Below are 25,536 nucleotides of genomic sequence, written 5' to 3'. Positions count from 1 at the left end.
GACAATGGGACTCATTTCTGAAACAACTTCATAGACTCCTGGGCCAAGAGCGTATCACATCCCCTATCACCCACAAACCTTCGGAAAGATGTTGAGGGCACTCGGCGCTGGGAAATAGAAACATTGGGATGTAAAATTAGCAGAAGCCACTTGGCTGGTTAACACCAGAGGGTCTCATAACTGACTTGGTCCTGCCCAAACACAGCTTCATTAAGATTTAAAGAATAACATAAGTTGGAAGACAATCAGTACTTGAGGGGCTCTACTTTGTTATAGAAGGAGAGAAAAGCTACAAGAAGGTGTGTTTTCCTGAAGTACACACACTACACTACAGTTAATGTTACAAGGGGCTCATAACCAGTAAGGCTACATTCTCATAGCCAGCTACTGCAAGGAAACAGCTATGCCCACAACATAGTACCACTTTCTCCAGCATACCCTTCCCTCTGCAATTAAGATAACACTTTCTGGTCTGTTCCAGCTTTCCAAGTTGTACTAAAGAAATGTCAGATATAGAAAATTCAGGATATAGCCCCAGGTCTATAAATGAACAGACAAGGACAATCTGTGCACGTTCAAAGGAAATTAATACAATAGACACTTTAAATCCTTACTGAACACAGTATTACTTATAAAAAAAGTTCTTCTTCCCAGTAGTCAGCTCCTACATCACCAGAAATCATGAAAGCATTACAGAAATGAGTCACAGATAATCCCTCCGACAAATTAAGCATTCAACCTAAAAAAATGGCAATTTTCATCAAAATAAGTACTGCAATTTGTCTCTGAAATGCAGCTTCAGGAAATGGGTAAACAGCAAGTCCCCCGATAAGCTTGATAGGACATTCAATCCAACAACTGTTTATATAGCAGATTAAGTAAAGCTTTGCTCAAAGACAACTCCCCTAAATGAGGGTGGCTAGGCAATGCATTAAACTAAAAGATATACATTTGGTAAACAATCTTAAATAATATTTAAAAGAACATTCATCATCAGTACAGAATTTACATTTATGAAGCCAAATTTAGAAATATATCCTCTGAGAGAAGGCACAACCACCCCTCCCCCACCAGGTTTGGGAAAAAAATAAATTTTCCTCAAAGGAAAGTGAAGGAGATAAAACTATTTATTTAACAAACACACGGGAAAGGAAAATCATGCTAAATAATAAAATCTTTCGCTGTGGAGGAAAAACCTGAGAAAGTGTTAGAGTCCTCCCTTTGGTCTCCTCGGAGCTGGGGCTTGGGCCAGGGCCAGGCCCTCTCTGCCCAGCAGAAAGTCTTCCCGATGTGCTCTGATGTTAAAGCAATCAAGCAGTCCAGTAGAAAAGGGAGAAAATCTGAAATTCTAGGGAAGGAAAAATTCAACTCTCAGTCTCTCTCCAGAGAAAAAGCAGCTGAACCACTGGCCAAAAAAAAAAAAAACTGTCCTAGGAGCAGCAAGCCAGGTGCTTCCTCCCTCCCCTGCCACAGCTGGGAAACAAATTGCTATCTGTCTGTGACCTTGAACAATCTGCAAACTGCTCTGAAAAAGTTTTGCTCAGTTTTTCCTTCCCCCTCTCAGGCTCGGTTTAGAGGCATAGAAAGGCACAAAAATTAATTTCTGGGCATAGGGCAGCAACATGGGATACACATCATAAAGTCACCCCAGGACATTCCACCCCTTATCCCATATCGTTGGCTCAATGCCCAAATTAATATATTTTAATTCTACACACACATTAATACATATATATATATATACACAGCTATATGTGAACAGTGACAGTGACAATCAGCAAGCAGGGGTATACAAGCATTTCACACTACAGGTGGTTCTCATACAACAATCAGATCTCCCTGCAGTACACGACGTGTTGTTCCATCTTTCTGCATTACCCACCATGTGCAACCAGGTCCCTGAGCAAAGACAACCCCACGGATGGGTTTGTCTGTACTCGAGGCCGAATTCATCCACACAGTCTTTCCTAACAGACCTCTGACATGCACTACTGGGACCTTATCTCCATCTACTGTATGCAGGGATTCAGACTGGGCTGGACCAGCTCTATTGGTGGAACCTCGGGTGTTAACTAACCAGGTGGCCTTTGCTAGATGCTGCTCCCAATTTTTGAAAGTTCCCCCACCTAGTGCCTTCAAGGTGGTTTTCAACAATCCATTGCACCATTCCACTTTGCCTGCAGCTGGTGCATGGTAAGGGATATGGTACACCCACTCAATGCCACGTTCTCTAGCCCAGGTATTAATAAGGCTATTCTTGAAATGAGTCCCATTGTCAGATTCAATTCTCTCAGGGGTGCCATGCCTCCAAAGGACTTGCTTCTCAAGGCCCAGCATGCTGTTACGGGCAGTAGCGTGAGGCACGGGGTAGGTCTCCAGCCATCCTGTGGTGGCTTCTACCATTGTGAGCACATAGCGCTTGCCTTGGCGGGTTTGAGGCAGTGTGATGTAATCAATCTGCCAGGCCTCCCCATACTTGTATTTGGACCATCACCCACCATACCACAGGGGCTTCACCTGCTTGGCCTGCTTGATCGCAGCGCATGTCTCACAGTCATGGATAACCTGCAAGATACTATCCATGGTTAGATCCACCCCTCAATCTCGTGCCCACCTATAGGTGGCATCTCTGCCTTGATGACCTGAGGCATCATGGGCCCATCGAGCTAGGAACAGCTCTCCCTTGTGTTTCCAGTCCAAGTCTACCTGTGACACTTCTATCTTTGCAGCCTGATCTACCTGCTTGTTGTTTTGCTGTTCCTCATTAGCCCTACTCTTGGGGACATGGGCATCTACATGATAGACTTTCACAACTAGTTTTGTTACTCGGGAAGCGATGTTTTTCCACTCTTCAGCAGCCCAGATTGGTTTTCCCCTACACTGCCAATTAGCTTTTTCCCACTTTTCTAGCCATCCCCACAGAGCATTGGCTACCATCCATGAATCAGTGTAGAGGTAAAGCTTTGGCCACTTCTCTCTTTCAGCAATGTCCAGGGCTAGTTGAACAGCTTTGAGTTCAGCGAGTTGGCTTGATCCACCTTCTCCTTCAGTAGCTTCTGCAACCCGTCGTGTGGGACTCCATACGGCTGCTTTCCACTTTCGTTTCATCCCTACGATGCGACAAGATCCGTCAGTGAAAAGAGCGTAGCGTGTGTCTTCTGATGGCAGTTGCTTGGACAGTGGAGCTTCTTCAGCGCGTCACTTGTTCTTCTTCATCAGCGAGACCAAAGTTTTCACCTTCAGGCCAGTTTGTGATTATTTCCAAAATCCCAGGGCGATTCAGTTTTCTGATACAGGCGCGCTGTGTGATGAGAGCAATCCATTTGCTCCATGTGGCATTGGTGGCATGGTGGGTAGAGGGAACCTCTGCTTTGAACATCCACCCCAGCACCGGTAGTCGGGGTGCCAGGAGGAGTTGTGCCTCAGTGCCAATTACCTCTGAGGAAGCTTGGATTCCTTCATAGGCTGCCAAGATGTCCTTCTCTGTTGGGGTGTAGTTGGCTTCAGACCCTCTGTAACTTCGGCTCCAAAATCCCAGTGGTCAACCTCGAGTCTCACCAGACACCTTCTGCCAAAGGCTCCAGGACAGACCATGGCTCCCAGCTGCAGAGCACATTCTTCACTTCTGGTCCTGTCCTTACTGGGCCAAGGGCTATGGCATGAGCCATTTCCTGCTTGATCTGGGCGAAGGCTTGCTGCTGTTCTGGGCCCCAGTGGAAATCATTCTTCTTGCAGGTAACCAGGTAAAGAGGACTCACAATCTGGCTGTATTCAGGAATATGCATCCTCCAAAAGCCTATGGCACCTAGGAAAGCTTGTGTTTCCTTCTTGTTGGTTGATGGAGACATTGCTGTGATCTTATTGATGACCTCAGTGGGAATCTGAAGCCGTCCATCTTGCCATTTCACTCCCAGGGACTGGATCTCTTGAGCAGGTCCCTTGACTTTGCTCTTCTTGATGGCAAAACCAGCTTCCAGGAGAATTTGAATTATTCTCTCTCCTTTCTCAAACACTTCTGTTGCGGTGTTCCCCCACACAATGATGTAATCAATGTACTGCAAATGTTCTGGAGCCTCAGCCTTTTCTAGTGCAGTCTGGATCAGTCCATGGCAGATGGTGGGACTGTGCTTCCACCCCTGGGGCAGTCGGTTCCAGGTGTACTGCACACCCCTCCAGGTGAAGGCAAACTGAAGCCTGCACTCTGCTGCCAGAAGAATGGAGAAAAATGCATTAGCAATGTCAGTAGTGGCGTACCACTTCGCTGCTTTGGACTCCAGCTCATACTGGAGCTCCAACAAGTCCGGCAGAGCAGCGCTCAATGGTGGAGTGACTTCATTCAAGGCATGATAGTCCACATTCAATCTCCATTCTCCTTCCGATTTGCGCACAGGCCAAATGGGGCTGTTGAAGGGTGAGTGGGTCTTGCTGACCACCCCTTGGGTCTCCAACTCACAGATCATCTTGAGGATGGGATTCACAGCATCTCGATTTGTCCAGTACTGTCGGCGATGCACTGTCGAGGTAGCAATTGGTACTCTTTGTTCTTCCACCTTCAGAAGGCCTACTGCAGATGGGTTCTCTGATAGTCCAGGCAAGGTCTTCAATTGCTTAATGCCCTCTGTCTCCACAGCAGCTATTCCAAAAGCCCACTTGAGTCCCTTTGGGTCTCTGAAATACCTGCTTCGGAGGAATTCAATTCCTAAAATACACGGGGCCTCTGGGCCAGTCACAATGAGATGTTTCTTCCACTCATTTCCAGTCAGGCTCACCTCAGCTTCCACCAAGGTCAAATTTTGTGATCCACCTGTTACACCAGAAATAGAAACAGATTCTACCCCCACATGCTGCGATGGGATTACTGTACACTGCGCACCAGTGTCAACCAAGGCATCATATTTTTGTGGTTCTGATGTACCAGGCCAACGAATCCACACAGTCCAAAAAACACGGTTTTCCCTGACCTCTACCTGGCTAGAGGCAGGGCCCCTCTATGCCTGGTTATCCTTCTTTCCCTGGGCCTACATCTTAGAGGTTCCTTCATGGGAATCAGACATGCCATCGTCTTTTCCATCATTTCCAGCAGTTTGGCTACAAGCAGCTGGAGCTGCTTCCTTTTTGGTAGAACTTCCTTTCTAAGACTTGCGCTCCTTCAATTCACGCACTCGTGCTGCCAGAGCAGAGGTGGGTTGTCCACCGCACCTCTTCACGTTTTCCCCACTGTCACACAGGAATTTCCACAGCTCACTTCGTGGGATGTTCCTTCTCTCTGGGGAATGTCCGCTGAGAAGGCACTCTTTAATCTCCTGGAGACTCTTCTCCATCTTATCTTCAATTCTCTGCACATGTGTTTCCACAGCTGCGATTCTTGCATGTGTTGGGCCATGCACAGAGTCTGCATATGCTCAGAGCTTCACTGCCATATCCTGCACGGTCTCATTCGCACCATCGTCTGGTTTCATTATTGCTAAAGCAGAAGCGTATTCTTGTGGCCCAAGTTGTATAAGTTTCCGCCACATATATGGAATAACTCTGGCCCGGTCTGGACTCCTCAATCCTGGGTCATTTGTGAAGACAACCTCTACCACCCCTAGTTCTCTCAGGCGTTGGATCCCTTGTTCTATGGTCTTCCACTGGGTTTGCTGCATGTAGAGATCATCTACACACATATATCTTTCGCCCACGCCTGTCAAGACCCGTCTCCAGACACTGGTAGAGTCAGCCTCCCTTATCATCGCTTGGTCGATCACTGGATCACGTTACAGGGATCCCAAATGCCTCGCTTCAGCACCATCCAGCATCACGTCATCACCTGCCGCATCCCAAATACGGACCATCCAACTTATTATGGATTCATCAGACCGTCGGGTGTAATCTTTTCTTAGGCTGTGAAGGTCCTTTATGGACATGGACTCAGTAATGGTTTCTGTGCTTGAGTCAGTTGGTGGTTTTGAGGTTCCTTCCCCTGCATCTTTTGAAGCCTAAGGACCAGAAAGACATGAGTACATCGAGCCAGAGAGACCTTATGAACTCAACCAGCATGGTGACTATTTTACCCCAACACTGAATAAGTAAATTCAAACCAAAATGTAATTACTACAGGTTTTTTCACTTTCCTTCGAGCCACGCAGTTGGGCGCCACTAAATTTGTTCCGGTTTGGCCAAATTTAGAAATATATCCTCTGAGAGAAGGAACAACCACCCCTCCCCCACCAGGTTTGGGAAAAAAATAAATTTTCCTCAAAGGAAAGTGAAGGAGATAAAACTATTTATTTAACAAACACACAGGAAAGGAAAATCATGCTAAATAATAAAATCTTTCACTGTGGAGGAAAAACCTGAGAAAGTGTTAGAGTCCTCCCTTTGGTCTCCTTGGAGCTGGGGCTTGGGCCAGGGCCAGGCCCTCTGTGCCCAATGGAAAGTCCTCCCGATGTGCTCTGATGTTAAAGCAATCAAGCAGTCCAGTAGAAAAGGGAGAAAATCTGAAATTCTAGGGAAGGAAAAATTCAACTCTCAGTCTCTCTCCAGAGAAAAAGCAGCTGAACCACTGGCCAAAAAAAAAAAAAACTGTCCTAGGAGCAGCAAGCCAGGTGCTTCCTCCCTCCCCTGCCACAGCTGGGAAACAAATTGCTATCTGTCTGTGCCCTTGAACAATCTGCAAACTGCTTTGAAAAAGTTTTGCTCAGTTTTTTCCTTCCCCCTCTCAGGCTCAGTTTAGAGGCATAGAAAAGCACAAAACTTAATTTCTAGGCATAGGCAGTGATATGGGATACACATCATAAGGTCACCCCAAGACATCAGTACAGAATTTACATTTATGAAGTCGATAGGCAAATAACTAAAGCTGTATTTCATATACGTCATTAATGACTCTGAAAGGATATTAGAATATGTACTAAAACAAGAATAACTTGGTTTAGAGCAGGAATAACAGATTTTTTCATTCCACTAGCTCTTCTAACTCGAGTAATTTAGAAAACAGTCAGGTTCCCTTAGTAAAATTCACTTCCATTTTTTCTTCCTGTTTAGCATACTTCTAAAACCTAGGGCCTCATTAACGTCTTTTGATTGATGCACCACCAATAAACAGCTACACTTGGTGCATCTGTCATCACTCTTTCAGTATACTGCGCATCTACAAGTACAAGAAAAAGATGACATCTTCCAAACACTTAGACATTCCTAGCCTTTACAAATCATGCAATGATTTTGTTATTTAGTTGCTTCTTAGGGAGCACAGCAGCCCAGAGCACTGCAAACAGAGATGCAGCCACTAGCAGGGGCAGTTTGTGGTGCAGGGCGCCTGGGATGCTGCAGAGGCTGCTCTCAGTTTGCACAGCAGGTTGCACATAGAAAGGCCGACTCCTGATTAGGGAGGATCCGCCTCACAGAGAGCAGCAGATAGTGACATGGTAGTTGTTGCACCAGTTATTAGCACAACTGTGGTACAGAGGGGACAGGCACTTATGCTGAGGACTGTGTGAGGCTGCTTGGAGATTGTGCAGCGATGATCTCAACATGAAGCAGGGCACGCTCCCCAGTACTGACTGGTGATGATGCCCTTGGCACACTGGAGACCCCGATCCAAACAGTTGGGACAGGGTGGGAGGATGGCACTTCCCAGGTCTCGGGCTGCAGAGAGTGCCTGAGGCCTCTCTGTGGGACTGCAGGCAGTGGTGGCATCTCCTGTGAGAGATGTGCTCTGGTCAAGGTGTTGAGTCACCAGGGTGAAGGAGATGCAGGAAGAAGTGAGCAGACTGCAAATCATCAGGGAGGACTATGAGGAGATTGACAGGGTCTTTGCAGAAACTCTGCAGAGACAATGACCTGAGCCACACACAGCAAGGAAGGAAGGACAACTAAAGATCATGGTCAAACAGGGAGCTGAGGGTGGCTGTCAAGATGGAGAAGGCTGGAAGCTTGTGACTTCTGGCAAATGGAAGAAAGGCTCCTGCTCCACCGGCAGACCTGCAACTGCCCTGGGCATAGTGTCCTGGGCACCGATGAGGACAAACAAGACCCTTCCGGGTATGCATCAGAGCCAACTGAGCCCAAACCTTGTGTCTGCACAAAGGGAAAAAGGAAAGTGACAGTGATTGGAGTCCCCCTCCCATGCTGGACAGGAGACACCTATCTGCTGACCCAAGCTGATGTCTCTGGAGGTTTTTTTGCTTGCCAGGAGCCAGGATCTGTGATGTTGCAGAGGGACTGCCAAGGCTTGTCTGGCTCTCAGACTATTACCCCTTCCTGCACTTCCACGTGGGCACCAATGTTACTGCCAGGGGTAACCTGGAGTATTTCACAAGTGCCTACAGAACTCTGGGGGCGAGGGTGAAGGGCATGGGGACCCAGGTGGTATTCTCAATACTGCCAGTGAGGAAGAAAGGCTCAGGTATAAGTAGACTCATCTAGTGGGTCAATACTTGGCTGTGTGGCTGGTGTCACAGGCAAGGCTTTGGCTCCTATGGCCATGGGACACTTTTTGAGCAGCAAGGACTACCAAGCAGGGGTGGGATACATCTGACAAAGTGGGACAAGAGTGTTTTTGCAAACAGGCTTGCTAACTGAGTGAGGTGGGCTTTAAAGTAGGTATGCCAGGGGAGGGTTACTCTAACCTGAAGACAAATGAAGGCACAAGGGGCAGAACAAACATATCTGGGGGACAGCATGACAGGAGAGGCTCTCACACTTACCCTGTAAAACCAGCATGACTCGGGGCCCATCTCAAAAGCCTGAACAGAAACACATATAGCATGGGGAACAAGCAGGAGGAATTAGAAGTCTGTACACAGTTGCAGAGCTATCGCCTCATTTGGATTATGGAGGCGTGGTGGGATAGCTCTCCTGATTGGAGTGCTCCAATGGAGTGACGAAGGCTTTTCAGGAAAGATAGGGTGGACAGGCGAGGAGGAGGAGGGGTTAAGCTCTACACAAAGGGGCGGCTTGAATGCATGGAACTTTACCTTAGGACAGGTGACAAAGCAGCTGAAAGCTTGTGAGAAAAGATTAGAAGACAGACCATCACAGGTGATGCTGTACTAGCTGTCTGCTACAGACCTCCTGATCCAGAAGAAGAGGTAAATGAAGTCTTCTTTAGGCAGCTGGAGAAATCTTCACAGTCACATGCCCTCGTACTCATTTAAGCACTCCAGTATCTGCTGGAAGGACAATACAGCAGGGGGCAAACAATCCAGGAGACTTCTGGAGTGTATAGAAGACTATTTCTTGATGCGAGTGATCAGTGAACTGACTAGTGAAAATGCACTGTTGGACCTGCTACTCACAAACAAGGAAGGACAACATTTTATGATCTTATGAAAAACTGGTTGATGGTGTGAAGGTCGAGGGCAGCCTTGGCTGCAGTGACCGTGAGACTGTGGAGTTTAAGATCCTGAGAGGCATGATCAAGATAAACAGCAGAATTACAACCCTGGACTTCAGAAGAGCAGGGTTTGGCCTATTCAGAGACCAGCTTGGCAGGATCCCAGAGGAAATTGCCCTAGAGGGCAAGGGTACCCAGGAGAGCAGGTTGATCTCCAAGGACAAACTCCTCAGAGCACAAGAACGGTCCATTTGCAATGTACAGGAAGTCAAGCAAGTGTGGCAGAAATCCAGCATGGATGAACAGGAAACTCCTGACTGCGCTCAGACACAAATAAAGGAAGTACACAGGAGGTAGAAGCAGGGGCATGCTACTTGGGAGGAATATAAAGGCGCTGCGTGTGCAAGTAGAAATGCAGTCAGGAAAGCCAAAGCTCAGCTGGAGTTGAACCTAGCAAGGGAGGTGAAGGGCAACAAGAAAGGTTTTTCTAAGTACATCAGTACCAAAATGAAGACTTAAGGAGAGCATGAGCTCATTGTTCAGTAGGGCAGGGCACCTTGCAACAAGCAATAGGGAAAAGGCTGAGGTACTCGATGCCTTTTTTTGCCTCAGTTTTCACTGGTAAGGTCTTCCCTCAGGCCTCCCAGGTCCCTGAGCATCCTAGCAGAGTCTGGGGGAGTGAAGTAGTAGCCCCAGTAGAGGAGGAAAGAGTTAGAAACCACTTAACCCACTTGGACATACACAAGCTCATGGGATCAGATGGCATACATGGGCTCAGAGTTGTGATCGGCGGTGCAAAGTCCAGCTGGGGCCCAGTAACTAGTGGGGTCCCTCAGGGATCAGTACTAGAACCAATACTGTTTAATGTCTTCATTAACAACCTGGATGAGGGGACAAAGTATACTCTTGGGAAATCTGCAGATGACACCAAAATTGGCAGGGGAGCAGTCAGTGTGCGGGAGGGCAGGGCTGACTTTCAGAGGGATCTGGACAGTCTGGAGAAACGTGCTGACGGGAACCTCATGAAGTTCAACAAAAACAAATACCAAATCCTGCACCTGGGCTGGACTAACCCTGTGCAACAGTACAGGCTGGAGGTTGACTGCATAGGAAGCAGCTCTGCTTCACTGAGGTGAGTTTTACCAGTCTTTATCTCCTTGAATTCTCCTTCTTGAGATAGGTGTGATGTTTGCCTCTTTCCAGTCATCAGGAACCCTCAGGGTCATCTTGTCTGGTTCCATGGACTCGTGTATGTCCAGTTGGCTGAAGCGCTCCCTAACTCAGTCTTCCTCTGCAGTGAGTAATACTTCCTTGGCCCAGAGTCTGCCACTAGGTTCAGGAATCTGGGAGACCTGAGGGCCAACCTTACCTGTAAAAAACTGAGGCAAGGAAGGCACCAAGTTCCTTAGTCTTTTTGATGTCCTTACATTCCATACTCCGGTGAGCAGTGGGCACATGTTTTCCTTAGCCTTTCTTTTGCTGATGCTGTACTTATAATAGCCCTTCTTGTTGCTATTCACATTTCTTGCTAGTTTCAACTCCAGCCAAGCTTTGGCTAAACTAAATCCTTGCATACATCTCCATATTCCTCCTGGGGAGCCATTCCCTGCTCCCACCTTCTGTGTACTTCTTTTTTGTCTTTGAGCTTAGTCAGGAAGCCCCTGTTCATCTATGCCGGCCTTCTGCCATGCTTGCTCGACTTCCTGCATGTCTGAGTGGATTATTCTTGTGCTTTGAGGAAGTTGTCTTTTTGAGGATCAACCAGCCCTCCTGAGCTCTTTGCCCTTTAGGACAGTCTATCATAGCATTCTGCCAAGAAAGTCCTTTAACAAGCCAAAATCTGCTCTCCTGAAGTCCAGAGTTGTAATTTTGCGATGTGTCTTGCTCACTTCTTTCAGGATCTTCATCCTCATCATGGCTGTTGCTATGGGTGCCATCGACTTTTATGTCCCCAACCTGTTCTTTGTTTGTGGGTGACAGGTCCAACATTTTTCCCTAGTTGGCTCATTATCTCCATCAAGAGTTTGTATTCAACACACTCCAAAAACTTCCACAATTGTTTCTTGTCCTTTCATGTTGCCTCTCCATCAGATACTGGTGTGGTCAAAGTCCCTTGTGAATACCAGGGCCTGTGATCGTGTGGACTTTTCCCAGTAGTGTAAAGAAGGCTTCCTCTACTTCCTCTTGATCAGGTGCTCTACAGCAGACATCTCCCCAGTGTCGTGGTTTAACCCTGGCCAGCAACTAAGCACCACAGAGCTGCTCGCTTGCTCCCCATTCAGTGGGATGGGGGGAGAATCAGAAGGGTAAAAGTGAGAAAACTTGTGGGTTGAGATAAAGACAGTTTAAGAGGGAAAGCAAAAACCGTGCACGCAAGCAAAAAGCAAAATAAGGAATTCACTCGCTACTTCACATGGGCAGGCAGGTGTTCAGCCATTTCCAGGAAAGCAGGGTTCCATCATGCATAACAGTTGCTTGGGAAGATATACCCCGTAACTCCAAATGTCCCCCAATTCCTCCTTCTTCCCCCAGCTTTTATTGCTGAGCATGACATCATATGGTCTGGAATATCCCTTTGGTCAGTTGGGGTCAGCTGTCCCAGCTGTGTCCCCTCCCTGCTTCTTGTCCGCTCCCAGCCTACTTGCTGGTGGGGCAGCATGAGAAGCGGAAAAGGCCTTGATGCTATGTAAGCCCTGCTCAGCAATAACTAAAACACTCCTGTGTTATCAACACTGTTTTCAGCACAAATCCAAAACATAGCCTCATACAGGCTACTATGAAGAAATTTAACTCTATCCCAGTCCAAACTAGTACACTCAGGCATCACCTGTGTTGGTCTGTTCTCTGACTTGTACTCACATTCTCTTGACTGGCTCCTCCCCTGCTCCAAGGCAAAGCTGTGTGTGTTTGAGCTACTCCTTTGCACAGAGCACAACCTCTCCCTGCCTATTGTCCCGTCCTTTCTGAAGAGCTTCATCCATCCATGGCTGCACTTCGTTTATGTGACCTATTCCCCACTTCTCTGTAATCCCCATGAGAACAGAGCCCTGCTACCATGCCCAGAATATTGACTTCTCTTGGTTTTGTCATGTGTGTCCTCCCTCCATGCTGCATACTTTTATGTGAAGGCACTTGAGATGGGTTCCCACTTTGTGCTGCTTTCACAGGGAAAGTGAGGGCCTACCTGTCCCCTGGGTGCTTTCTCCGTGCCTCTGTTCCTTTATTTCTCTTCAGACTTTGGTCATCATGACCTGTCAGACCTAGCTCAAAGTCCTTCTCCCCATGCTGGCAAAGATGCCCCACTTTGTCAGGTGTCTCTTGTTCTTTTTCAGCAGTCCTCATCAATCAATTAGGATCCCATGGACACTAGCTGTGCAGCCAGGTGTTGACCTATAGAATGCATCTGCTCCTACTGGAGCCTTTTCCCTTCACCTGCAGTATTGAGAAGAACACTTGGGCTCCCATGTACTTCACCCTTGTTCCCAGACCTCTGTTGTCACTTGTGATTTGGTCTAGGTCAGTCTCTTTTTTGCAGTGTTAGCAGCATCCACACAAATGAGCAGTAAGGGGTGACAGGTCAAAGGACTGGACGAGCCTTGGCAGCCTCCCTGTAGTATCCTGTATCTGGGCCTCCAGCAAGCAACAAACCTCCTGTGATAGATTCTTTCCTACAAGAAGACAGAACCAGGCTCTTCATAGTGGTGCATGATGGGAGGATGAGAGGCAATGGGAATAAGCTGAAATAAGAGAGGCTCTGACTGAATATGAAGAGAAACCTTTTTCACAATGAAGTCAATCAAACAGTAGAGCAGGTTGCCCAGAGGGGTTATGCAATCTCTGGTTTTGGATGTTTTCAAGATCTGACTGGATAAAGCCCTGAGCAACCTGGCCTGAATGCAGCCTTGACCCTGCTTTGAGCAGGATGTTGGACTAGGACCCTTCTGAGGTCCCTTCCAACCTGAATTATTCTATGATCCTATGTCTGGTCAGCAGATGGATCCCCTGCAGAAGGGAGACTCCAACTGCAGTCATCCAATGTTCCCTCTTGGTGCTAATGCCACAGTTCTATTGGGTGTACCAGGGCAAGGTTTTGGTAGCTAGGAGTGGGACTGCAGGGGTGGCTTCTGTGAGAAGAGATCAGGGGCTGCCCTGTGCCAGACACAGTTGGTTCCAGCCAGCTCCACAACAAACCCACTGCAGGCCAGAGCTGAGACAATCAGTGAAGCTGGTGGTGCCTCTACGAAAGCATATTTAAGAAAGTGCAAAACGACGCATGGCGGAGAAGAGTGAGGAAAAAAAGTCTGAGAAACGTCCCTGTGAACACCGAGGGCAGAGAAGGAGGGGGAGGAGGTGCTCCAGGTGCTGGAGCAGATCTTCTGCTGCGGCCCATGGAAAAGACCACAGTGGAGCAGGTATTTCCATGTAGCCTGTGGGTGGGACCCCGTGCTGGAGCAGGGAAAAAGTGTGAGAAGGAAGGAGTGGCAGAGACAAAGTGTTATTAACTGACTGCAACCCCCAAATCCCCATATCCCTGTACTGCTCAGGGGGGTGGGGAGGTGGGTGTAGAGGAGTCAGGAATGAAGGAGTGAAGTTGAGCCTGGATGGGGTGGGGGAAAGATGTTGTTTTAATTTTTGGTTTTGTTTCTCACCATCCAACTCTCTTGTAATGGACAAGAAAATTAAATTTCATTTTTTCCCAAGTCAAGTCTGTTTTTTGCCCGTGATGGTAATTGGTAAGTGATCTCCCTATCTTTATCTCAACCCACAAGCTTTTTCATCTTATTTTCTCCCTCTGTCCTCCTGAGGAGGGGGAATGAGAGAGAAGCTGGGTGGGCATCTGGCAGCCAGCCAAGGTCAACCTACCACAACAGTTCGGGCCCAGCTGGCTCTGAAGCCTCCCTCAGAGCTGGTTTCTCCTCTTTGACTACCAAGGTACTCTACCGGTTCTGTAAATTCAGATCTGCAGGTAGGGAAGGAGCCTTTCTTCTGCTGCCAGAAGTCACAAGCTTCCAGCTCCACACCCCTATACCCCTTACACACACACACACCTGGGCATGTCCATCCTGCTCTCGTTCAAGCATAACCACTAGCTATCCCTCCTTCTTTGCATCATGTGGCTCAGGCTCACCTCTGTAGAGTCTCTGTGAAGACCCTGTCCACCTCCTGCTCATCCTCCTCAATGCCACACAGCTTGCACCCCTCCTCCCATAGCTCCTTTATCTGCCAACTCAGTGCCTTGACCAGAGCATGTCTCTCACAGGTGATGCCACCATCACCCCCACTCCCAGGGAGAGGCCCCAGGCACTCCCTCCAGCCCCAAACCTGGGCAGATGCATCCTCCTGTTACAGAATCCCCACTGCAACATAATGGTAGCTTAAAGGGTCCTCCCTCCAGGGCTCTGTGTCTGAGTCAAGCTCTCTGCCATACCAGGACTACTTGCTCCACCCAGTGCTGGGGACTGAGTTCTGTGGCATGTCACTGCCATTGTCACACAGCTTTAAGCAGTTCCTATACTGTCTCTGGAGCACTTTCTGGGCCTCCTTTGTGCCCCCTGCCTTGACAGCTGCCAAGTCTCTTAGCTGTGCTCTGCAAACTTGCTTAGTGGTTAGATAGGTGCTCCCCTGTAGCAGATAAGTTTAGTATGATCAACTTTGCTGTTGTTTTAGTCTATTAGGGAGCTAGTTATCTGGCTGTTTTGGTCTTTGATACTGAATTGGTCTTCCAGGGATACACTTTGAGGTGTGCTTTGACAGCAAGTTTACTACTTGACAAAATACACAACATCAGCAGCTTTGACACGTGTACTATGGCAATGAAGACATTTTTCTGATAGTCGTGATGGTATATGTATCATCATGATTGCTGAATGAAATGGCAATACCTTCTATATCTCCATTAGGTGGCTATGCATCAGTACAATAATTTGCATAGAAAATATTGCACACATTGGACTCCTAGTCTACACAATCAAGGATTAAGTCTTAGGTGCTTTGAAATATTGCTTGTCACTTGCTGTGCCAGTGAATTACGGCATATTAGCACAAATGCCTGGAAGAGAGAAGGCTTCAGAGTGACCTAATTGCGGCCTCCCAGTACCTGAAGGGAGTCTACAAGAAAGCTGGAGAGGGACTTTTTAATAGGGCATGTAGTGACAGGACAAGGGGAAATGGCTTCAAACTGAAAGAGAGTAGGTTTAGATTAGATATTAGGAACAAATTCTTTACTGTGAGGCTGGTGAGGTACTGGAACAGGTTGCCCAGAGAAGCTGTGGATGTCCCATTGATGCCTTTTACTGGTCTTAAAATAAAGAGTCAAACACGGTTAGAAGGGAAAAAGGGATTTTACCTTGGTATTTATTTTAAGGATCCTTAGGTGCACTACGTCCAGGTCGAATGCACCTCAATGCACACCGCAATGCACACCCCAAAAGATCTGGTATAACATTATAGGTCTTACTAATTAGCACATCTATCAAAAATTCCCCAATGAGAGGCTCGAATGAGCGCCCCCCCTCCCCAAGGAACCTTCCCCTGGATGGTTCTATCTTAGTTTACAAAATGTGTTCTGGAGAGGACTTTGGGGTCTGGGGCACACTGATCCCTAACTACGAAGCTTCTAAAATGTTTAGTCTCTTAGCTTGACAAACAAGTCCAAGAATGTAGGCAAAAAGCACTGAGAATACAGAAGTTGTAAAAAGGTATAACGGGTATAAAAGAAAAGACAAAAAATCATCATGGCATCACCATCCCTGGCAGTGTTCAAGGCCAGGCTGGATGGAGCTCTGAGCAACCTGGTCTAGTGGAAGGTGTCCCCATATACAGCAGAGGGGTTGGAACTAGATGGTCTTTAAGGTCCCTTCCAAACTCAGCCATTCTATGATTCTATGAAATAGTTTTATCAACTATTTTTTCCTTAGCAAAACCTAAGGACGTTAAAATATTTGCCTTTTCTTGCATGATTTGAATATTTTCATTCCTGTCCAGCCCAGACAGTAGTAATTGAGACCCTTGGGAAGAGACTAAGTACTTCAAAGTATTACTAAAAAGAAGAAATAGAAAAAAAAAAAGATGAAATTTGACACTGATACCTATATTTAGTAGCCTTCCAAAGTATTTTGCTCTGTAGCACTTTCCAAATGGACTAGCTCCCACTCATATATATACGTATATGCGCCAAAAAAAAAAATTGTAATGGCATGGTATCAGGAATTAGCTGATACCATGGTTCTGAGAGAAATATAGCTGGACTACAGTAGCATTGTTCATTGGGTAATTAGCATTGCTGCCAGAGCTACTTAACTCTCCCGGAAATGACACTGCACTAATACAACTATATTATTCTAGTTCCAGTGATGCCATGATGATTTTTTGCATTTTCTTTTATACCCCTGTTATACCCTTTTACAACTTCTGTATTCTCAGTGGTTTTTAGCCTACATTCTTGGACTTGTTTGTCAAGCTAGGAGACTAAACATTTTAGAAGCTTCGTAGTTAGGGATCAGTGTGCCCCAGACCCCAAAGTCCTCTCCAGAACACATTTTGTAAACTAAGATAGAACCATCCAGGGGAAGGTTCCTTGGGGAGGGGGGCTCATTCGAGCCTCTCATTGGGGAATTTTTGATAGATATGCTAATTAGTAAGACCTATAATGTTATACCAGATCTTTTGGGGTGTGCATTGCGGTGTGCATTGAGGTGCATTCGACCTGGACGTAGTGCACCTAAGGATCCTTAAAATAAATACCAAGGTAAAATCCCTTTTTCCCTTCTAACCGTGTATGCCTCTTGATTTTAAGATCAGGAAAAGGCATCAGTTGCTGGCGACCACGAAGGGACCCTAAAGACCTTGAAACTCGCAATCTTGGGTTGAAACACATCTTGCTTTGCCCCTCTCTCTGCCGGCGAGCTATAGAGGGGCCGGAGCGATGATCTAGGACTGTGACCAGGAATTTGGCCGTTTTGGCCAAATCTAGAAATATATCCTCTGAGAGAAGGCAGGTTACAACCATCCCTCCCCCACCAGGTTCGGGAAAAAAAGAAACTTTTTCCTCGAAGGAAAGTGAAAGAGATAAAAACTATTTATTTAACAAACACACGGGAAAAGGATAATAATGCTAAATAATAAAACCTCTCGCTCTGCTGAGAGAAACCTGGCAAAATTTCAGAGTCCGTCCATAGATCTCTCTCTCCCCCTCCTTGGAGCTGGGATGGGGTGGTGGGCCCACCTCCAGGGCCAAGGCCTCGGTGGAAATTCCTCCCGATGTATTCTAATGTTGAAACAGTCCAGCAGAGGAAAAAAGGGAAAAAACAAAGTCCCAGGAAAACAAAAGTTCAACTCTCCATCTCTCTCCGGAGAAAGAAAAAGGAGCTGAAGAAACTGGCCGAAAGCAAGCAGGGTGCCTTCCCCACTCTCGCTCTCCTGCCGCAGCTGAAAAAAAAATCTCTATCTCTGTGTGCCCTTGAACAAGCTGCAAACTGCTTTGAAGAAGTTTTGCTCAGGTTTTCCTCCCCCCTCTCAGGCTCAGTTTAAAGGCACAGAAAGGCACAAAATTAATTTTCTGGGCATGGGGCAGCGATAGGGGATACACATCACAAAGTCACCCCCAGACAAGGGCCCAGCATGGAAAGGCATCACCAGCACTAAATTGGGGTGTCTGTACTGCACTCTGTTGTGCGGTGGAAATGGGCTATATATATTTTTTTTTATTCTTGATTGCGCCTTATTTTTTTCTTTTGTGCAAGGAAGGCCTTCCTCAGATTAGATGGCAGTCTGGCATCAGCTTTACAACATATGGCCTTATATGTTGCTTGTCTATCTTAGTTTTGTTTTCTATTCTGACATTTTAGAGTTTATTGATGCTTCTTTAATTTCTTTATTGTATGGCTCTTTGCATGCTAGTAATATGTCTTTCCTCAGGCCCTTCTCATTTCAAGGTTCTCTTTCTGAAGAAATAAGATGGAGTCTAGTTGGTCACTTCCTGTAAATATCTATGCTGTATACTTGCATGTAATATCTTTTTTTCACTTCTGAATGTATGCTGGTTAATTTATTTGGTGATAATTAGTTCTGTATTCTTACTAGTGAGTTTGCAGTAGTGGTTTGGGCTGAAATCTTGGAAGCATTTTTGCATGACTCACTTAAGCAAACTTCCATGGTAACTGAATATTATACTGCATACTGCTACATCTTTAAGTTTTGGTATTGTTATTGTCTTGTTTCTTATGAAGACTGATATAAGCTTCTGTTGCAGTGAAAATAAGGGTATAGCGCCTCTAAACGTTTCAAAGGAAAGCGGAGGTAATGTGACAGTAAAATCATAAAATCATAGAATGGTTTGGGTTGGAAGGGACCTTAAAGATCATCTGGTCCCAAACTCCCTGCCATAGGCGGGGACACCTTCCATTAGACCAGGTTGCTCAAAGCCCCATCCAACCTCACCTCAAACACTGCCAGGGATGGGGCATCCACAACTTCTCTGGGCAACCTGTTCCAGTGCCTCACCAGCCTCACAGTAAAGAATTTCTTCCTAACATCAAATGTAAACCCACTCTTTAAGTTTGGAGCCATTCCCCCTTGTCCTGTCACTACAGTTCCTGATGAAGATTCCCTCTCCGGCTTCCTTGTAGGCGCCCTTCAGATGCTGGAAAGTTGCTATGAGGTCTCCATGCAACCTTCTCTTCTCCAGGTTGAACAGCTTCAACTTTCTCAGCCTGTCAATAATGTTTCAAATTATCAAGGGCAAGCCCAGCAGAGGGTCACCAAGATGGTCAGAGGCCTCGAGCACATGACATGCAAAGAGATGCTGAGAGCTTGTGCCGGTTTGGCCAAATCTAGAAATATATCCTCTGAGAGAAGGCAGGTTACAACCATCCCTCCCCCACCAGGTTCAGGAAAAAAATAAATTTTCCTCGAAGGAAAGTGAAAGAGATAAAAACTATTTATTTAACAAACACACAGGAAAAGGGATAATGATGCTAAATAATAAAACCTCTCGCTCTGCTGAGAGAAACCTGGCAAAATTTCAGAGTCCTTCCGTAGATCTCTCTCTCCCCCTCCTTGGAGCTGGGATGGGGTGGTGGGCCCACCTCCAGGGCCAAGGCCTCAGTGGAAATTCCTCCTGATGTATTCTGATGTTGAAACAGTCCAGCAGAGAAAAAAAAAGGGAAAAAACAAAGTCCCAGAAAAACAAAAGTTCAACTCTCCATCTCTCTCCGGAGAAAGAAAAAGGAGCTGAAAAAACTGGCCGAAAGCAAGCCGGGTGCCTTCCCCACTCTCGCTCTCCTGCCACAGCTGAAAAAAAAGTCTCTATCTCTGTGTGCCCTTGAACAAGCTGCAAACTGCTTTGAAGAAGTTTTGCTCAGGTTTTCCTCCCCCCTCTCAGGCTCAGTTTAAAGGCACAGAAAGGCACAAAATTAATTTTCTGGGCATGGGGCAGCGATAGGGGATACACATCACAAAGTCACCCCAAGACAGAGCTGGGTTTGTTCACCCTTCAGAAGAGAAGGTGCCAGGAGCCATTATTTCTGTTTGCAACTACCTGACCAGAGTATACAGAGAAAATGGAGCCAGACTCTTCTCAGAGGTGCACAGTAATAGGATGAGAGGTAAAGGACACATGTTGGAACATGGGAAATTCTGTTTAGATATTAGGAGTTTGCTTGTTTGTTTTTATTATCCATGAGGGTGTTCAAATACTGGAGCAGGATCCCAGACAAGATCCTTTGATCTTCTGAACCCCACTGCCATGCACACACACACACACACACGCACTCTCTACTATAATACCTGCATCTAACAATTAAGATGAAGCTACATAGAGAGTGTAGTAGAGGGGGGGTTGTTTGGTTTTAAACTTGAGAAGAATAGGTGATGGTAAATCTTAATCTGCCCAGGCTTTACGTGCTCCCTAAAATAGTTCTTGAACAGAAAAGACATAAGGATAGATTCAAGTTGAATAAGAAAACTTTGGTTAAGGGTCCTTTGTAGAAGTTGTCCACACTAAACCCATCATAAAGAACGTTATTTTGAATAAATTAAAGGAACCTAGAACTCCCCATTGGGTGTCCACATAAGTTCAGTGGAGCTTTTGGAATTTCTACTATACTCAGTCTCATGATTTATGTACAGAACTCGCTCTTCCTGCCATGCAAGAAGTTTGCTGGGATTGTCACTTCCATCTAACCTTTTCCAGAAGTTAAGGAGTTCAGGATTTTTGATTCCTTGAGCACACAGCAGGAGAGTTCCCTGTTGAATATACTCAATGAAGGCTTTCCTCCGGTCAAAAGTTGCATCAAGTAACGGTCTCGTACAGAAGTATAGCACTTGGCCAATGCATTTACCTGGCCAAGAGCTGTATTTCTCTTGCTTTCAAGGGTGCTTCAGAGAAGCCTTAGAGTAACAGAGCTGCAATAAAGAATATCACCAGAAAACCAAATCAAAAAGCTGTCGGTATCCACCCATAGTATATAAACAGAGCATGATCCCAACATTAATTTGAGCACCACAGGTCTAGTCACCCAGGCTATGTATTTGGACATACCTCCAAACAGCTTTTACAACTCAGAAAGTTAAGTGAAAATTTTAAACCAGCTTTTATGAATGTAGCAGTCATTCTTGGAAGAAAAGAGCACCCTGTTAGGTTATGTGATAAAAAAAGCTTGTCTCCAGAGGAACAATGGCAAGTGGGGGAACCTAAAGAATAATCTGCCCAGGCCTATTGCAGGAGAACCATCAGCCCATCGAAGGTTCATCTCCACACACACCCAGGAGGGAGCGCAGAGGCACAATGGCGGGCAGGGGAACTCCGATAGCACAGTCAGAGTAAGGGACACCCTGCCCCAGCTCCTCTCCTGTCCCAGGAGAGCTTCAGTCCCATTGTCGTTGTCCAGGGGTGACACCCATCAAAGATGGTGCCAAGATGGTGATGGTTGGACTTGATGATCTTAAAGGTCTTTTCCAACCTAAATGAGTTTATGATTCTAAGATGAGTCAATGGGAGAGGCTCTCTGGATCACCTGTAGACTGGGGTGGGGATGGGGAGGTACTGCCTAGGGAATATGGGACACATTATGGGATGTAAGGTAAGAGCATTTGGGGATCACACAAGACATTATAGGATGCTTAGGGGAGGAAGCAAAGGCAGGGGGAAGGATCTATGTGGTTTTGGGAAAAACAAGCATGGGAAACAGAGGGATAAAAGGGCCCGGTCATGGGTACGCAGATGGTCAGTCAGTATGCTTCTCTGTCCATACCTTGCACCTGATCATCACAGTCTGTCCTGTCTTCTCATTAAAATCCGTTTTACCTCTTTTCCTGGATGAAGGAACTCTCTATTCTGTGTGTACATGTGTGCATGGAGGTCTAAATGCCAGCAACTAGAGTCAGATCACGGGTCATAAGGGCCCATGTGTCTGGGGTGCCAGCAACTGGAGCGAGTGAGGGTACGCATGTTGGTGCATGACCACCTAACTAGCTGGAGAGTGGGTTAAGTGGCTTGGGAGCCAGGTGTGCATGTGTGCCTCATGGGATGTGACAACCGGAGTAGTTGACTACTGGAGGGTCCAGGGTGTTCAGGCCAACTGCTGGAGGGACCAACCAGAGGGTCTGGGGGTTGACTAAGAGACCCCTTTATACATGTCTGTGCGTGAGGCAACTGGGGAGAGCAAGGATGCAGCTACTGGATGGACTGAGTGTGTATGCCCAATTATTGGAGAAATCCAAGGCACACATATCTGCGTTGGTGTGTTGTCAAGGGAGGTCTGTACCAGCAACTGGGGAGACCGGGGATCCAGGAGCCAACTACTGTGTAGACTGTCTAAGCCTAGCTACTGGAGGGAACCACGTGTCATGGGTTAGCAAGCATAGTCCCGGAAGTGATGTTCTTGCAAAGGGGTGCTTACAGCTTCCTCTGTGACCTAACAGAACCTATCAGCTGGCCAGTTTGAATATGGACAATTCTTTAAGCCGCTTAAAGTTGTGACCGCCTCTGTGATCCACACTTAAGAATAGAACCCCCCCCCCCACAGGTCTGTCTCATTTCCGGTGCTGGGACAGGTGGCTGCGGGCCCCGTGCGGGGGCCAGCGGGCCCGGCCCAGGCCCTACTCGAGCCAGGCCAGGCCGGGACACAGCCATGCTGGAGCCAATGGGCCCTGTTCCACCCACGGAACCCCCCCCCCCCCCCCCCACAGCCCTGCTGTGGGCAGCCAGAGCGGCTCGGCTCCCCCCGTCTCCACTGCGGCCAAGATTCAGCTAAAGCTGCCCACCACTGTCAGGCAGAGATCATGTGACCAACAGCGATAAGCAACATTCCAGCTGCAAGGCCGAGGTGAGATTAACCCTTTTAGTGCTGGGAAGAGCTGAAAACCTGAGGGAAGAGAAAGAGGAGATGCTTAAAGCTGAAAGTCTGTTGTAAAGCTATGATATATCAGAGTACCCGTTGTAATTTCATGAAGGCATGGGGGGTGGAGCGTTCAACTTGTACTTGTGAGCAAAAGCACCTGCGCTGAGATAGGCAGATGCTGACGCAGCTGTAATTTCATGAGAAGTTTGGACAGGGAGAGATGGAAGCGATGAGGACTTTTGCTCCACATGGGAAAGGAGAAAACCTCAGTTCCTAGAGATGCTCCCAGAGATAGTCCTAAAGATGAAGAGGAGGAAGACCCTTTGCTCCCAGGGAAGGAGAAGGGCCTCTGTTCTTAGAGATGAAATGCTCCCAGAGATGGGTGAAGAGAACTTTTGTTTCTGAATGGCTCAACCTTAAAGTTGTACCCCAAAAAACTTCAAGAGTGGACCCTCGAAAGCAGTTGTGGGAAAAGCTGCAAGTCGGGGGAAGGGACTCACATGCGAGCAGAGAACCAACCTGGGCGGCTGGCTCGTTGTGATAATGTTTTCATAGCATGGGCAAGAGAGACTCCTCTTCCTAAATGGACTGAACAAGGCTATTATGGAAGTGGTAAACAGACTGAACATCTCAAGGGTTGTCTTTTTACATTGTCACTGGCAGAAGGGAGAAAGGTGGGGGGAGGAGAAGAGTTCTGAAGGTGTGGTATAATTTTTTTTTTCTTCTTTTAGGTCTGTTAATAAACTTCTTTCTATTCTTTCAAGTTTGGTGCCTGCTTTGCATTTCTCCTAATTCTTATCTCACAGAAGGTAAACAGTAATGAGTATTTTGGACCAAACCACTTCTTAAATTGGTGTTTCTGCCCGGTTACAAACTGAACCCGCTACACCACGTGGCATATACGTATATATTTCCTACTTACAGACCTTCATCCTGATCAATCAGAGAGGAGAACAGGATGAGATAATTGGTGTTGGTTGGGTTTATGTGAATGCTGAGTGTTTCTGCTGTGTGACCAGCTGTGTGTGCATGTATGCATATTGTATATGTGTGAGACCTACTGGAAATACAGGCTCAGTCTCGCTACTAGTTGGGCCTGGGGGTATGGAGCTGTGTCCCCAAGCTAAATGGGTAAACAGTTTTTGCTTATGCTTTTAACACTGAAGGGCACCTGACCTCGGTGCCGGGGAAGGTTATGGAGCAGATCATCTTGAGTGCCATCAAACAGCACGTACAGGACAACCAGGTGATCAGGCCCAGTCAACATGGGTTTAGGAAAGGCAGGTCCTGCTTGACTAACCTGATCTCCTTCTATGACAAAGGTGACCATCTTGGTGGATGAGGGAAAGGCTGTGGATGTTGTCTACCTGGACTTCAGTAAAGCCTTTGACACTGTCTCCCACAGCATTCTCCTGGAGAAACTGGCTGCTCATGGCTTGGACTCTTTGCTGGGCAAAACACTGGCTGGATGGTTGGGCCCAAAGAGCAGCAGCGAACAGAGTTACATCCAGTTGGTGGCTGGTCACAAGTGGTGTTCCCCAGGGCTCAGTACTGGGGCCAGTCCTGTTTAATATCTTTATTGATGATCTGGATGAGGGGATTGAGTGCACCCTCAGTAAGTTTGCAGATGACACCAAGTTGGGCTGTAGTCTTGATCTGCTGGAGAGTAGGAAGGTTTGACAGAGGGATCTGGACAGACTGGAGTAATGGGCTGAGGACGATCATATGAGATTCAACAAGGCTTGTATCAGAAATAGTATGGCCAGCAGGACTAGGGAAGTGATCATCCACCTGTACTCAGCATTGGTGAGGCCACGCCTCGAATACTGTGTTCAGTTTTGAACCCCTCAATACAAGACAGACATTGAGGTCCTGGAGTGTGTCCAAAGAAGAGCAACAAAGCTGGTGAAGGGTTTTATGAGGAGCTGGGGTTGTTTAATCTGGAGAAAAGGAGGTTCAGGGGAGACCTTATTGCTCTCTACAACTACCTGAAAGGAGGTTGTAGTGAGGTGGATGTCAGTCTCTTTTCCCAAGTAATGAGAGGAAATGGCCTCAAGTTGTGCCAGGGGAGGTTTAGATTGGACATTAGGAAAAATGTCTTCAACAAAAGGATTGCCAAGCATCAGAACAGGCTGCCCGGGGAAGTGGTGGAGTCACCATCCCTGGAGGTATTTAAAAGATGTGTAGACATGGTACTTAGGGACATGGTTTAGTGGTGGACTTGGCAGTATTAATGGTTGGACTCGATGATCTTAAGGGTCCTTTCCAACCTAAATAATTATATGATTCTAAGGCAAAACTGGATGAATCAAGGCTTGGGATACAGTAGCTGAACAGAACATTTTAGGATTCTAGGAGCTTTAAACAGAAGTATGAACCACATATGGAACAGTATATGCAATGTTAAGCTTTAAAACACGTTTGCACCAGATCCATTTCCTGAAGTACAGTTACCTCAACTCTCACCAAATTGAAAATTAAATAAAAGGGAATTCAAGGGCTGACCATATGAAGGAAATTAACATATTTCCATGAATTGTAGTGGTTAAGACATGCTCTCTTAATGTGTTCACAGTTCCGGGAGACCCACTATATCCTCAAGCAACGCTACTTATGACAGATGTTCCAACTCCCATATCGGCTGCTCTATCAAAAAGCATTTATCTCTAGATCCATTGTGCAGTCAAAAATAGATTCTTGTCCTATTGTTTTCTATTTGACATTCATGATTGATTCCCCTAGTTCTCCCATTCTCCTTGCTGCTGAGATTTCTTGCAAAAAAACCCAGATTTTAACAATAACACAGTCGTTAAATGGTTTGGGTTGGAAGGAACCTTTAAAGATCCTTCTCTTCTCCAGGCTGAACATCCTCAACTC

The 25,536-nt window shown here is 46.7% G+C and overlaps 1 protein-coding gene across 1 annotated transcript in view; it reads right to left on the bottom strand.

Annotated features, from left to right (window-relative positions):
- LOC116437367 (E3 ubiquitin-protein ligase UHRF2-like) overlaps positions 1-23,989 on the bottom strand; it is a 268,869-nt gene extending 244,880 nt beyond the window's left edge. Inside the window, 1 exon segment of the mRNA XM_032095036.1 lies at positions 23,960-23,989. Within this exon segment, the coding sequence (XP_031950927.1) occupies positions 23,960-23,989 (30 nt within the window).
- Positions 23,990-25,536: the final 1,547 nt, after the last annotated feature.

Source organism: Corvus moneduloides, chromosome W (assembly GCF_009650955.1).
Source record: "Corvus moneduloides isolate bCorMon1 chromosome W, bCorMon1.pri, whole genome shotgun sequence".
Lineage (NCBI taxonomy): Eukaryota > Metazoa > Chordata > Aves > Passeriformes > Corvidae > Corvus > Corvus moneduloides.
Note: the sequence above shows the minus strand (reverse complement) of the source record. Positions and strands in the feature narration are given on the sequence as shown.